The sequence below is a fragment of the Lipotes vexillifer genome, unplaced genomic scaffold (assembly GCF_000442215.2).
Source record: "Lipotes vexillifer unplaced genomic scaffold, Lipotes_vexillifer_v1.1 scaffold259, whole genome shotgun sequence".
NCBI classification, from domain to species: Eukaryota; Metazoa; Chordata; class Mammalia; order Artiodactyla; family Lipotidae; genus Lipotes; species Lipotes vexillifer.
In genome coordinates, this window is record NW_006797031.1 from 53911 (window position 1) to 69803 (window position 15893).

Consider the following 15893-nt stretch of genomic DNA (forward strand, 5'->3'; position numbering starts at 1 on the left):
ATATATATATATATATATATATATATATATATATATATACCACATCTTTATTATTCATTCATCTATTGATGGACACTTAGGCTGTTTCCATGCCTTGACTATTGTGAATGATGGTACAATAAACATGGGGTTGCAGATCATACCTCTTTGAGATATGATTTCATTTCCTTTAGATATATACCTGGAAGAGGGATTGCTGAATCATATGGTAGTTCTATTTTTAATTTTTTAAGAACCTCCACACTGTTCTCCATAGTGGCTGCACCACTTACATTCCCACCAACAGCACACAAGGGTTCCCTTTTCTCCACACCCTCACCACTAGCACTTATTATCTCTTGTCTCTTTGATAACAGCCGAACTAACAGGAGGGAGGTGATATCTCATTGTGGTTTTGATTTTCATTTCCCTGATAATTAAGGATGATAAGCACCTTTTCATGTATCTGTTGACCATTTGCATATCTTCTTTGAAAAAATGTCTATTCAGGTCCTTTGCTCATATTTTAATTGGATTCTTTGCTATTGAGTTATATGAATCCCTAATATATTTTGGATATTAACCCCTTATCAGATTTGACTTGTAAACATTTTCTCCCATTTCATAGGCTACCCTTTCATATTGTTGATGGTTTCTTTGGCTATGCAGAAGCTTTTAAAAAAATAAATAAATTTATTTATTTTTGGCTGCGTTGGGTCTTCATTGTTGTGTGCAGGCTATCTCCAGTTGCGGCAAGTGGGCTTCTCATTGTGGTAGCTTCTCTTGTTGTGGAGCATGGGCTCTAGGCGTGTGAGCTTCAGTAGTTGTGGCACGTGGGCTCAGTAGTTATGGCTCATGGACTCTACAGTGCAGGCTCAGTAGCTGTGGCACACGGGCTTAGTTGCTCCACAACATGTGGGATCTTCCCGGACCAGGGTTTGAACCCGTGTCCCCTGCACTGGCAGGCGGATTCTTAACCACTGTGCCACCAGGTAAGTCCACAGAAGCTTTTTAGTTTGATTTAGTCCCACTGTTCATTTTAACTTTTGTTGCTTGTGCTTTTGGTGTCACATGCAAAAAATCATTGCCAAGACCAAGGTCAAAGAGTTTTTCCTGTATGTTTTCTTCTAGTATTTTTATAGCTCAGTTCTTACATTTAAGTCTTTAATCCATTTGAGTTAATTTTTGTGGGTGGTGTAAGACAGGAGTCCATTCTCATTCTTTTGCAAGTGCATATCCAGTTTTACCAATCACATTTACTGAAGAGACTATCTTTCCCCATTAAGTATTCTTGGATTCTTTGTCAAATACTGGTTGACTGTACACATATAGTTTTATTTCTAGGCTCTTGATTCTGTTCCACTTGTTTATGTGTCTATTTTTATGCATACTGCAGCATACTGTTTTGATTACTATAACTTTGTAGTATAGTTTGAAATCCGAAAGTGTGATGCCTCCAGCTTTCTTCTTTCTCAAAGAAAGAACTGTATGTAATAGTCATATAAACATAGAAATAACTGTTTCATTTTAAATAGGAATTGTAGATAAGTTCAAATTTTACAAAAACAATAGGTTTAGAATGTTTAACATCTTCCTGACTAAACCCTAAAAAGCTGTTCTTATATTTTGACTGACTGAACATACTGTTGATACTGCTTGGATCTTATACTTGTATTTATTTTTTTATGTGCATGTCTTCTCAATGAAATGATAAACCACTCGAGACAAAGAACCTTATCTTATACATTTCTGAATCCCTAGCATCTGACAAAAATTTTATAGTTTGTAGGAAGTACTTACAAAAAGGTTCATAAAAGCAAAATTAGAAACAAAAAGGAATATCTGAAATTAGTTTTCATTTTCCCTTTAAGAATTTAGCTCTGAAAGGAAAAAGAATATCTTGTACATATTTTCTCTAGTGTCCTTTTCTTTTTACATAGACTGAATTATTTACTAATCACTCAGTCAATAAACATTTACTGAAGGCCTACCAAGTAAGGTACTATGCTATGCTCCGGGGAGACAAAAACAACAAAGGTACATTTGAAACAGTACCCAAGAAAAGCCCTGCTGAATCAAGTAATAGGTAATTTTAAAAGCAACCTGAGGAAAGAGGGGAAAAGAAGAAAGAATTTCAGAAGAAAAAAAATTCAGGGCCATCAAATAGAATTACATGACTATGAAGAACATTTCTTAAATGTATCAATATTTTAGCCTTAGTCATACCTGTATTTATAATTTGATTGGTGAGACTTTTAATGAGAGAAGTATTAACAGGTGCTTCGTTAAGAAGGAGCCCTAATCCTGAGTAGCCAACTTCTCTAAGTCGAATACGTTGTTTACTTCGTTCATAAACGTTCGTGCATTTCAACATCTGTTCCATAACCTGGTCACAACAGTAATATATTCTCAATATAGAGAACTAAGAACAATTGTCACTTAGGTTATTATCAAATAAATATTAGTGTACAATGTTTCTGGAGTAACATTTTATTCCTCAAGTATTAAAAAAATAGCACTAAATAGGGAAGAACACTCCATTATGATCTTGCTATCATTAAAAAATAAATTTAAAAATGAACTGGACTGAAACCCAACTGCATTTGAATAATTAATATGTTTAAAACCCTAGTTTATATAAATTTCTTGGTAGATGAAAGGAATACTTTAAAATTTTCTTTTAATGGCTACGGTGTAGATGGAAACAAATCCTGTAGCTTGCAAGAGGAACAAAAATGTGCTCTGAAAGAAAACAAAGATACTTCTAGATCAATCTAGTAAACTATTTATGTGACAGTTGTCAAAATAATTTTCAACAACGAGGAAATACTTTGTGAAGCAACCCATCCATATGCTAAAATGGAAGAATGAATTAGTAACCCCATACTTCTTGGAGTTAGATCAATCTTTTACAAAGTGAGATAGATACCCTATATGGAAAGGGTAATCTTGGCAAAATAATATCATGAACAACCCCTGCAAGGCCATTTTTGAAGAAATAACATTAAATCTCCATATAGGAACCCTGTGTGGGCAGATGCTTTAAAGAGTAGCCTCAGGGGTCAACCATAACCAATATTCAAGAGAGACTATGTAGGACCACTTTTAATTCACTTTTGTTCCCAAAGTTTAAGAATTCCAAACATAGGCAATCCAAACATGACCCCACAAGTAGACTTTATAATGTCATACTAATGATGTAAGGGGAAACAAATGTCACAGGCAATTTGGCATAACAAACAGGAGAATAAATCATGCAAAAAAAATGTATTTGCAGTGGAAATATGACTGCCTTCTTTAATTTTAGTTAACTGAAAAGGTGGAGTGGGCTGATTCAGCCAAAGTTCAAAGTTTGGGGTATTTTGGATAGCTTAATAAAATATGTCCTACATCCTTTAGCAAGTTATTAATTTCTCTGCCTCAGTTTCTTCATCTGTAAAATGAGGATAATAATAATATCCACTTCATAAAGTTGCTGCAAGAGCTATGTAAACTAATATATAAAAAGGGTTTAGTGCCTGATAAACAGTGGATGCTAAATAGACCCACTGTAAGTCAAAAGGGGGATAAGAGGATCTACGTTACTATGGCAGAGTAGATTTTCCACTGAAATTATTGATAAGATTACAATATAATTAGTTTTAAAATACATAAACAACAAAAACATGATAAATATATATCAAAACAAACTGAACAATTTAAAATTAGATGGAAGTAGACATGAAAAAAAGAATTTACATTCATAGAATGGATATGTTCCATGTAAATGCATACACCCACAAATGTCCCCAAATATAAAGACTCTTAAGACATGTTTGTACCTTAAAAATGATTTCTCTTAGTCTGTCAGAGTATTTCTGATTCAAGAGCAAGGCATAAAGTATGTCAGCATTTCCTGGTTCAAACAGCAGTAAGAAAAGTTGACCTCTAGTTGGGCTGGTACGTAGGAGACTGAAGAGTATGTCCAAAATTCCAAAAAGCTTTTAAAATTAAGCAACACAAACAACCACACTCATATATGGAAGCATAAATAAAGTCATAAACCACAAATAGTTATTTAAGTCCTCTATACCCTCATGTTCTAGCTTAACTGTATTATTTGATGTCTTCTGAACCCTCCTTGCCTTTCCTCCATTAGGCTTTTGGCTTATTCCATTTCCTTTTGTATATCCTCTCACTACTCACATTCACCCGCTGAACCATTCCTATCCTGCTTGGTCCATATGAAAAGCCATCTCTTCCATGAAGCCGTTCCTAGTCTCCTCAACATGTAACACTCTCCAGTGAAAACCTCGTGGGACTTCATATTTCTCTTATAGATATTATCGTACTCTTTTTTGTTTCATAATTATTTATAAACATTTCTTATCTATCCCTGCCTCCATTAGGCTAAAAATAAGAATGATAATTCTTTCATCATTAAATACCTACAATATCTAGTACTACTCTATGTATATGTATAATAAAAGTATTCAATAAATAATTGTTTGACTAAATTGATCAAGAAATTGATCATTGGCAATGAATCATAGCAGGTGACAATACAGCTATCATGAAATAAGATGATTATTCATTATTCTAAATATGAGAAGCTTTTGAAGTAGTTCAACCTTATAAGGAAATAGCCTAAGTTAACTCTTCTATATAATACCAATTATGAAGTCATATAACCACTGAGTACACAATGCATATATCATGATAGAGGGCAAAATATTTGAGTCAACATAAATTAAGGATGCTCAGATTTGGTGTTGAGAGTGGTATACTGAAAGAGCACAGAAAGAGCAGTAAATACACCTGGGTTATTTTTTCAGTTATATCAGCTGTGTAACTTTTTAAGTCACCTAATCTCTCTGAACATATATTTCCAAATGTGCACATGGGAAGAGTAATTCCTGGTCTGTATATTTTGTATCAGTGGTCAAATTCTACCATGCATCAGAATCACGTGGAGGGCTTGATTTGGCCATATATTTGCATTTCTAAAAAATTCCCAGGTAAGTGGGTCCATACATTGAGAACCACTGTCCTAAAGGGTAGTTCTGAGGTAAAAATGAATAGTGTACATAGAAGTATTTAAAAATAGAAATACAGTTATAATTTACTCTTTATGCAAAATTTTTATGAACCTATGATATATTAAAATTCATGTTAGAAATCTGCCTAGTAACTTTGATAATAGTTAAATATACATCATGTGGCCTTGGAAAACAGATTTCAGAATTGCCAGAACAAGTATTTCCACATACTGTTTTCTAGCTAATATTTTACTATTAGCTAGAAAATAAATGTTTTATTACACTGCCATTTATTTTATTAAACTTTCAGTTAGGAGATAAAATTTACCTCTTTAACTGCTTAATAATATTATATGTGACACTATAAACATTTTACTCTTAAAATGTTATATTACATGTAAGTTTAAAAGAAGATGATATAGCAACTTAATTATTAAAAAGTAGTAACAGATTTATCCAGAGCATAATACCTGTTCTTCTTCATTGATAGCAGATATATAACCCATAATACTTTGTATCTCTTCATGAGTTCCGCCTTTGCACAGAAAATATTTAATTAGTCCATACAAAGAAGTTCTTATTGTTCGAATATCATCTAGAGACAGCTCACTATATTTACAATCACTCCTGAAAGAGAAAGTAAATGGGCAAGAATTGAAATTTTTAATTTTTATATTTTTGTACTTTTATATATAAAAGATTTCATAGTTTAAAAGAAGTTGTTTCCGTGTAATTATTAGAATTCATAGCATCTTTAGCTTCTTTTTCTTTTTAAGGAAAACGTTTTTAAGTTAGGAGTTGCAATGACAAAGACATAAATAGTTAAAACAGCTTATATTTATGTAATACTAAGACAAAAATTGTTAAAACAGCTTACATTTATGCAATACTATGTAGCAGACACAGTTCTATGTGCTTTACACATTATTAATTAATTTAATTTAATCCTCAAAACAACCATAGGAAGTCATACAGTTTTATTATCTCCTTGTCACAAAGCAGAAAACTTTAGCACAGAAAAGTTGAGTAAGTTGCCTATGGCTAGACAATTAATGAAACATAATATTCAGACCCAGTGTATGTGATCCACTGTTCATCATTTTAACCTCCACAACATCCTGGCTCTCTGAAGTTAAAGGTATTAGACTGCTGGAAAATGAACAATCTAAATGTTCCAATCAAGTAACAGAAACAATATCAAACTGAGAAGGAGTAAGGATATCATACCCATAATAAATCCTAAGTGTATCTAGGAGAAACTGTACACCATACTTCTTTCGGAAAACTCTCCTGCTGTCCTTGACGATGGTGGAAAGATATTGTATGTGACCTAAAATAGAAAGTTCACTCTTCAGTTATATACCTAAAATAAAGTCACATAAGTAGTAATACATTTCTAAAACAACTATAAAATTTATCCAACAGCCTGCTCTCACCAATTCGAAAGGGAAAATCGCCACGGTTCCAAATACGGAAGTCAAAGAGTAAATACTGATACATTTGTTGCAGGAGCTGCATATTTTTCTCTAATGATACCTGCTCAATGAGTAACTGAATTGCCATCAATACATTAACATCCATCAAGGTGCTTGGCACCTGAAATCCAAATAGAAGAGGGTTCTGTAAAGTTCAGTTTAAATAACTGTCATTAAGCTATAATTTGAAATGATTAATTCAGAACATCTACTAAATATAAAAATCTTGGTTAGAAAAATATAAACAATTTAAACATTATTTTTTCTGATGTAACTCGAGAACATATTCCTAAAATAGTGTCTTTAAGTGATGAAATATCCCAAATACCAAAGTTAACACACAAGGTCCTTATATCAAAGATTATACACTGTTATGTAAGATAAGTAGTTCTTGTATAAGGTGATTCAAGTTTTAAAAAGCGGCTTGTGAAATAAATTATATCCACTAATATAACTTAAGCTATAACAGTATAATTTTTAAAATATATTTAATAAAAAATATATATATATATTTATTTATTGGAAAGAAAAAAACCTCAACACTAACTGGTAATTACAATCATCAGTCACATCTACATAACGTTAAACTAGCTCACCTTCTGAAGTAAGGCACCAAGAATGGCAACTCCATGGGAGTGAATAAGATTGTCCTGGTTAATAGGATGTCTTTGAATAAAGTGTTTCACAATCAAGATAAATGTTGCAATTAAATTTCTCTCTAGTCTTGACTCTGTGGAATTGTGAACATGTCATTAATTATCATAATTACGCTAATCACTTTTGTATCACATGTTCTATATCATATGCATATTGTAACAAACAAGGAATTTGGTTCAGGAATTTGCATCCAAAGGTCACTTGCAGAACATAAATATCAGAGAAATCAGTGACTGCATATTATATACTTATATGAACATGTAAATATTTTCTCTACCATAAATTTAACAATGTTGTCCGATTTCTGCTAACAGTACAAACTAAGGATAGTCAAGAATATAATCAACATCTTAAGTGTTTTCACTGAAGTATTATGCACTTTCTGAACTCCATTAGTAAAATTAGGGATGGACTACTTCAGCTACAAATGGTTAAGTTTCTTCATCATGGTAGCAAGACATTTCAATCTATCTTTCAATTAATTCTCAAGTTTTTCAATGACTAGTTCATGTTAATTTCAGCTTAATACCTGATGCCTTTGTGGAGTTCAATACCACCCAATCTCCTTCTACAGGTGTTATCAATTCAGGAACTGTGCTTTCATTCAATCCCTCAGGAATCTGTCCTTCACCAAAGTGGCTGATTTGTTCCATTAGAGGAAAGAGTACATTTACTCCACCTATGCAGTTTATGCTGTCCTGAAAGAGGAAACTACAATTTTTTAATCTTATAAAACACAGGCAATTTTCTCATTTAATATCTACACAGCATGTATGAGGTTACAATTTGCTAAACCTTTAAGTATATGATGGCCTAAGCTAAAGGAACCCTTGTACGGGCATATGCTTTAAAGAGCAGCCTCAAGGGTCACCAAAATCAATACTCAAGAGACAAGGCCAGATCATTTTAATACACCTTTGTTTTCCCAAGTTTACGAATTCCCAACATAGGCAATCTAAACATGACCCCATAAGTAGACTTCACAACGTAACACTAGTGATATAAGAGGTAACAACTGTCACAAGGCAATTAGTCACAACAAACAGGAGAACAAGTCATGAAAAAAAAGAATGTATTTGCAGTACAAATATGACTGACTCCTCTACTTTGTTTACAAAAAAGGTGGAGTGAGTGGCTTCAACTGAACTTTAAAGTGACTGACAATTCTGGATAGCTTAACAAAATATATTCAGTATCTTAGACAAGTTACTAATTTCCCTAGCCTCAGTTTCTTCATCTGTAAGATGAGGATAATATTAATTCCCACTTTGTAAAGTTGTTACAAGGATGAGATAAGCTAATACATGAAAAGTGCTTAGTGCCTGACATACAATGGGTGCTATATAAGATTAGCTATTATTAACTGCTAAAATGTTCTGAACTGCCGTGTTTACATACCTTAAGTCCGTAAACCACCTCTTCATAGTCTTTGCCTGTTTTTCATATTGATTTTTAAGGGCTTTTTACAGTAAGTAAACTAGAATTTTGGATGGGAAGTGTTTTTTTCCCATTGTCACTTCATTTAACTTTTTTTGGCTTTGATTTTGCTGCAGTATAAAAAAGCAATAGTCTTTTTCTCGATAATTCTGTTCCTTTTTGATTTCTACATATCTATACTCAAGGCAACAAAGACTGCTTTGATTTTCAAGTATAATGTATAACACAAATAATCAGCTTTCTCTATATAAGTAATCCATAGAACTATCCTTATAAAACCAATCTTATACATGACATCAAAAGTTAACTTACGAATCGGCAAACACGTCATAAATCTTACTATGTTAACAGGTAAGAAAAAGTGTCCTTATCTCAACTAAGAATTAATCTCCAAAATACATAAACAGATCATGCAGCTCAATATTAAAAAAACAAACAACCCAATCAAAAAATGGGCAGAAGACCTAAATGACATTTCTCCAAAGAAGACATACAGATGGCCAAGAGGCACATGAAAAGCTACTCAACATCTCTAATTATTAGAGAAACACAAATCAAAACTGCAATGAGGTATTATCTCACACCAGTTAGAATGGGCATCATCAGAAAACCTACAAGCAACAAATGCCGGAGAGGGTGTGGAGAAAAAGGAACCCTCTTGCACTGTTGGTGGGAATGTAAACTGATAGAGCCACTATGGAGAACACTATGGAGGGTCCTTAAAAAACTAAAAATAGAATTACCATATGACCCAGCAATCCCACTACTAGGCATATACCCAGAGAAAACCATAATTCAAAGAGGCACATGAACCCCAATGTTCATTGCAGCACTATTTACAATAGGCAGGTCATGGAAGCAACCTAAATGCCCATTCCCCATCGACAGACGAATGGATAAAGAAGATGTGGTACATATACACTATGGAATATTACTCAGCCATAACAGGGAACGAAATTGGGTCTTTTTTAGAGATGTGGATGGATCTAGAGACTGTCATACAGAGTGAAGTAAGTCAGAAAAAGAAAAACAAATATCGTATATTAATGAATATATGTGGAATCTAGAAAAATGGTACAGATGAACTGGTTTGCAAGGCAGAAATAGAGACACAGACGTAGAGAACAAACATATGGAAACCAAGGGGGAGAAAGCGGGTGGGGGGGTATGTGGGGGTGGGGGGGATGAATTGGGAGATTGGGATTGACATATATACACTAATATGTATAAAATAGATAACTAATAAGAACATGCTATATAAAAATAAATATAATAAAATTCAAATTAAAAAAGCTTAAAAATTGGCAAACAAGTCATAAATCTTACTATGTTAACAGGTAAGAATAGGTGTTCTTATCTCAAAGTCAAAGAGAAAAAAGCTTTATACCACATGAATAACATGAGATTAATACAAACTTATGGATTCATTTTTACATAGAAGAATTATCCTAATGATTTCTGTTCATTGAAACAATAAGCATATTTGATTGGTATTAAATGACTAGAAGACAAAAGTTTTGTTGTTGTTGTTTTGCTGATTTATCAGCAAGTTCCAGTATAACTATTTTTTATATTTATTTTTATTTTACTTAGGCTATAATTTCTATTTAATATATCTTTTAAGGAAATCCTGTATTTTAGAAATAGGATATCTCTGACTTTCACATTAGCCCAAATAATCTTTACCAGTTTAATCACTCAGTCAACAATGTTATTATGTATCCCTGTGCCAGGCACTGGGGGAAAAAGCAGTGTTCCCTCCTTTGAAGTTCTTAAGGACTACTGGAGAATCAAGCAAGCAAACAGTTAACTATTCACTATGATAAGTGAAATAATAGAAACTGCTATAGGTACTCATGACAAGAATAGTTAACTCCATCTTGGGAAATAAGTAGAGGCCTTTAAATAGAAGCAAAGACATTACATCCAGCTAAGACATAAATATGAGGCACATGAAAAAGGCAGACAAGATATAATGGCTAGACGGGGTTATGAAGAAGAGGAAAAATTACTCATCTTTAACCTCAGAGAGGAAAGATCTAAGTTTGTTTAAAGCTGATGGACAGGAGACTAGACAGGAAGAAGTATGTGATATAGGAGAAAAGGGATAATCAAAGAAGTCTCTGAGGGGTTGAAATCTGTTACATAGTTTTAGGGATAAATACCTTAAAAGTGGAGCTATGAATGAGGGCAGCATATTTTTCTTATGAAAACTGCTAAGCTCATGGCATAGTTTAAAAAGGTAATTACGTTACAAACAAATCAAATAGTCATTCAACTACTTATTTATTTATCCTTCAAACTGTGTATCTGCAAACATTTTAAACAGGACTTATTCAGATCAATCTGGTGGTGCTCAAAAGACAAAAGTTTTTAAAGGATCAGTACACGTAAATAAATAATATGTTGCCCATCGTTCATCATTAACTTACCTTAATGTCCCAGTTTACTACTTTGTTTCCTGTTAACCTTCCATGCAAACAATTAGTAGATAAATCAAGACAGATTGAATTTTTGCAGGCCTAAAAGTAAAAGAAAAATATGGCAAACAGCTAAGAACAATGAAGACAAAACATAACTTTAATTATATATGGAACATTTCACCATAATTTTAAAAGGTATATAGTATAGTCAAGGATAAGATGCTTACAATATTAAGTTTAGTATTACTATTCTCTGATTGTCTTTTAAAAGAATCAGGGACTAGATTCTAATGCACTCACTCATCAAATGCAGGTCACTGCTGCTTGTCATCTGACAGATAAGGATTAGCTAGAACTTACCATTTACCAATCACATAGTTTAAAATTCCTTCTATTCTAAACCAATATATGCAAACAGAGTTTTGACTTTTTAAAAAATTCAATGTTTTATTCCCATTAGTACAGAAAATTATATCACAATACAAAAATCAAACCACAGGCATAAGACATTATTTTCCCTTATATTACTGACTGACAATTTTAGTTATATTCAAATTAAGAGCTTTGTCTGCAACTCTAGAAACTGTTAAAGTTATCTGTTAACTTCCATAAAGGTTTATAAAACAGGGAACCTCACATGTAACCTGTGAACTGGCAGATAATGAAACATTCTTGAACCTAATCCCCAGTCCAAAAGAAAATAAAGAAACCTACAAATTTTAGCACAGATGATGTGGTTGTTGCTTTTCTCTTAAGGCAACTGAGAAAAATTGATTTAATAAAGTAAATGTAAATTGAGTTTACATTTAACTCAATGTAAACTATATTAGTCTCTGAGACAGAAAAGTCTTTCTCCTATTACTACCTTAGTTTGGTCTATGACCTGTCCAAACACAGTAATCTCCCTATGGTAGGACTGCCTCCAGTCTCTCTCTCCAATCCAACTTTGACACTGTAGCTCAAGACCTTTTTCTAAAATGCAAACCTGATCATATCACTCTTCTTAAAATCCTATCCATTGCCTACTATTTAGCCTGGCATAAGAGGTTTGCTATGATCTGGCCTCCACTTGGCCCTCTAACTTCATTTCTGGCCAACTGCTCCCAATCAGTGACCTATACCCAAATACACACAGAATGCAGCTTTACATTCTATGCCTTTGTAGGTGTTGCTCACTGAACATCCCTCCCTTTACTCTGCCTTTTAAAACACAAATCACACCATATTTTCTATGATATTCTACCCTCCTGGAAGAACCAACCACTCTTCCTTTGTACCCACACTGTATTCTGTATATAATTCCAACACAAAAATATTGTATAGTGGTTAAGGATACACATTAAACAGGTTAGGTATTCACTAGAATTATGAGGCTAGGCAAGTTACTTATCTTTCCTCAGCCTCAGACAACTAGAGCTTAGAAAAGATACAAAGAGTACAATATAACCCTCAGAGCTTTTGTAAAGATTAAGTGAAACAGTACATGTGAAACATTTAGCATAGTGCTTAATACTTTGTAAACACCGAATAAATGGTAGCTAAAAAGAAAAATGCTTATAAAATTATATTGCACTTATTTTTTACACATTTATTTCACTTTAGATTGTAAGCTTCTTAAAGCCAGAGGTTTTAACTTACTCATCTTTGTATCCTAAAAGTTCAGACAACTCTTGGCACAAAGAGGACACTCAAAAAATTTTAAACTGATGGTTAAACACCTCCTACAAATAAGTACAAAGATGAAAAACTGTTGACTGCTAAAATTCCCTGGAGTAGCTTTTCCCAAACTACCACTTGTTAATAAGTGAAATGAAAATCAAAATGTGTTCTATGTTCAAATAACTGGTGAAAAAGTTGGATAAAACAAATGTGAACTAGTTTCTTTATAAGCAGAATTTTTCAAGTGTATGATCCATCTCCAAGAAGGATATACAGAATGCAACATTCCCTCAACGTTATTTAACCACAGAATTCTTGTATCATGATATGTTACCATTTTCAAGAAATGTTCCTCCAATAAACTGTTTTATTGTATGTATTTGTCATATCGGGTTTTGTGACGAAAAATAGCTATTTTAAATATTACAGAATTTTTACTTCCAAAAGTAAAAATTCAACCTTAATATTATTAAAATCAAAGTTACTTTGAAAAAAGGATATGCCAAAAAGACTCAGTTAGTCATCACATGTCTAGACATGTCACCAATTAGTGAGATTAAGTCCAATTATTCCCTATCCAGCTATATGGAATAGTTGTAATGAAAATAAGTATAAGGGATAGTCCCTGCCAGGAAATAACTTAAAATCTGGTTTGGTAAACAAACATGTATATCTTTGGGAAAAAGTATTATAAAAACCAAACAAATAAAAAATAAGATACTCAAGAGATATTATAACCAATGCAATGTTCAACTGGATCCAAGATTAAATTTTTAAAAGGCTAAACAAATATTTTGGGGAAAACTGGGAAAATTTGAACATGGGTTGTAAAGGACATGAATTATTGATCATTTTCTCAGGGAGGTTAATGATTATGTTGTAAAGTTTAGGAGTAAAGTGTCTTGATTGCTATGTTGATCTGCTTTCACAAATGATTTGAGATAGATGAAGACCAAGTGCAGCAAAATGTTAGTAACTGGTGAATTTAGGCAGAGTATACAGGATTTCACTTTACCATTCTTTCAACTTCTCTCTAGGTTTGAAATTAATCAAAATTAAAAGTTAAGGGGAAATACCACCTGACAAGTAAATTTTATTAGGTTACACATAAACAAGCATTCAAAGTAATAAATTATGACCATGTACTAGCTGGTTCAACTAGGGAGGAAAAGGTCTATGATGTATAATATCACACAACAGAAGCAACTTCTGGGTTAAAGTAACATTAAATATAATGAAGGCAATTAATATTGTTTATGCCACTTCTTCCTTTTCTTCCTCCCAGTTCTACCTTTGATCTTTCCCTCAGCCCTTGCTAACCTCAATTACTTTCACTAGATAAATGACTTTTCTTGAAGGAAAAAGGACTGGGCATGGTATGCGTATATGTAGCTTTTCTTCTCCTTCTGATGTAAACATTTCTTTTGTTTTCTTGTTAACCACATTTTAAAAATAAACAGGGAATTCCCTGGCAGTCCAGTGGTTAGAACTCTGCGCTCTCACTGCCGAGGGCCCAGGTTCATTCCCTGGTCAGGGAACTAAGATCCCACAAGCCGTGCAGCCAAAAAATTTTAAAAATAAACAAAGAAAAAGTTGAGCACAATTCTGTTTCAACTCTCCTTCCAAAAAAGAAGAACACATTTAAACAATTTCATTTACTGAAGTTGATTCATTAGTACAAATTCCCACTACAACCATTTCCATTCATATGACTGGGATGACATAATGATAACACTTGAACCATAGCTGAGAACTGCAGCTTAATTTTTTACTGCTTCTCATTTTCTTTTGAAAATTAATAATTTTCTAACAGTAATTCAAGACCCTTTATCTCAATTACCCACTGAAATGACAAAATGAACAAAAATGGAATTTTAGTTCACAGCATAGTTACAGCTAGATGGATAGTCCATGCATTTACTCTGACCTTTGCAGTGTAGTGAAGAAGGATGTTACCAGGCAGGTCAGCCATGTCAGACTCTTGAAATTTCCAAGGGCTTAAACAGTTTGGACCTGAAAATTGTTTATACACACATACACACACAAATCATTGAATATATATGGCCTCCTCAGGTCTGTGTAATCAGAAAAAAATTTTTAATTAAGCTGTTTCAAGCTTCTTATATAACACAGTTAAAACACATTAGCCAAAATGTACTTTATTTTTATATCACATCCAATTCGTCTAACACCTAGTAAAGTTCGGAGAGGGGGTAGATCAATCTCTACTACAGAAAGGAAATTTTATATAGCATTAAAAACTAATATAAAACATAACAAAGTTTATACATTTATCAAATGTAAAACAATTCAAATTTGTAAGATAAAACAGCAAAACAACCAATCAATAATGTGAATAGATATCACAGAAATGGAACAGCAAATGAGTAGGAAAAAACTCTTGACCTTACTAAAAAAAAAAAACAAAAAAAAAACCTACAAATTAAAGCAAGGTTCCATTTTACATCAAAAAATAGAGGAAACAGTATTTACCATTCCATCTTAATGAGGCTATAGTGAGTTGGATATACTTATGTGTTACTGGTAGGCACTGTTAATTGTTATATCCGTTACGAAAACTGAGTAGGTAACATGTATTGAGAGCTATAAAAATATTCATACCCTTTGAATATTTATCCTGGGAACTTATCATAAGCAAATCCATCAAAATACCAAAAAAAAAAATTGGTACAATAGTTCGTCATATTTAATCTTTGAAGTTTATAACTATTAAAAATTATAAACAACCTAAGTAAATCATGCATTACGAATCTAATGAAATATTATGTAGCCATTAGAAATAATCATTATGAATAATACATAACAAATAATTATTATTTATAAGAGTAGAATTTTAAGTAGGAAAATTGTAAGAGCAAAATCCAAACTATATAGCTATAATGACTACACTAAATGACTTATTATTAACTTGGAATTTATTTAGATTAAAGGTCAACTTCAAATACTTTGGTGAGTTTTAAAGTAACGACAAGGTTCTAATACAAACTTTTTAAGTGGACAGAGACATCCATCTCAAAACTCCATGTAATCTAAAAAAAGATATTCTGACAAATAATAAGCTAAGCTGCAGAGTTAATATACATAACTACTTATAGGCTTAACTCCTGAATTTTGCAAATAGTTATGATCCAATAACAACCAGTGTGTATCTTTAAAATCAGAGCCAAGGGCTTCCCTGGTGGCGCAGTGGTTGAGAGTCCACCTGCCGATGCAGAGGACATGGG

The 15893-nt window shown here is 32.8% G+C and overlaps 1 protein-coding gene across 1 annotated transcript in view; it reads right to left on the reverse strand.

The window, feature by feature from the left end:
- Window positions 1-15893, reverse strand: part of NBEAL1 (neurobeachin like 1) — a gene marked incomplete at its 3' end in the record, with an annotated part of 145371 nt that overhangs the window by 53276 nt on the left and 76202 nt on the right. The window contains exons 17-25 of the mRNA XM_007469188.1: window positions 14576-14661; window positions 10999-11088; window positions 7659-7827; window positions 7069-7202; window positions 6434-6593; window positions 6225-6327; window positions 5468-5624; window positions 3801-3959; window positions 2206-2365 (exon numbers count right to left, since the gene is read on the reverse strand). Coding sequence (XP_007469250.1) covers window positions 2206-2365; window positions 3801-3959; window positions 5468-5624; window positions 6225-6327; window positions 6434-6593; window positions 7069-7202; window positions 7659-7827; window positions 10999-11088; window positions 14576-14661 — 1218 coding nt within the window. The remainder of the gene's footprint in view (window positions 1-2205; window positions 2366-3800; window positions 3960-5467; window positions 5625-6224; window positions 6328-6433; window positions 6594-7068; window positions 7203-7658; window positions 7828-10998; window positions 11089-14575; window positions 14662-15893) is intronic.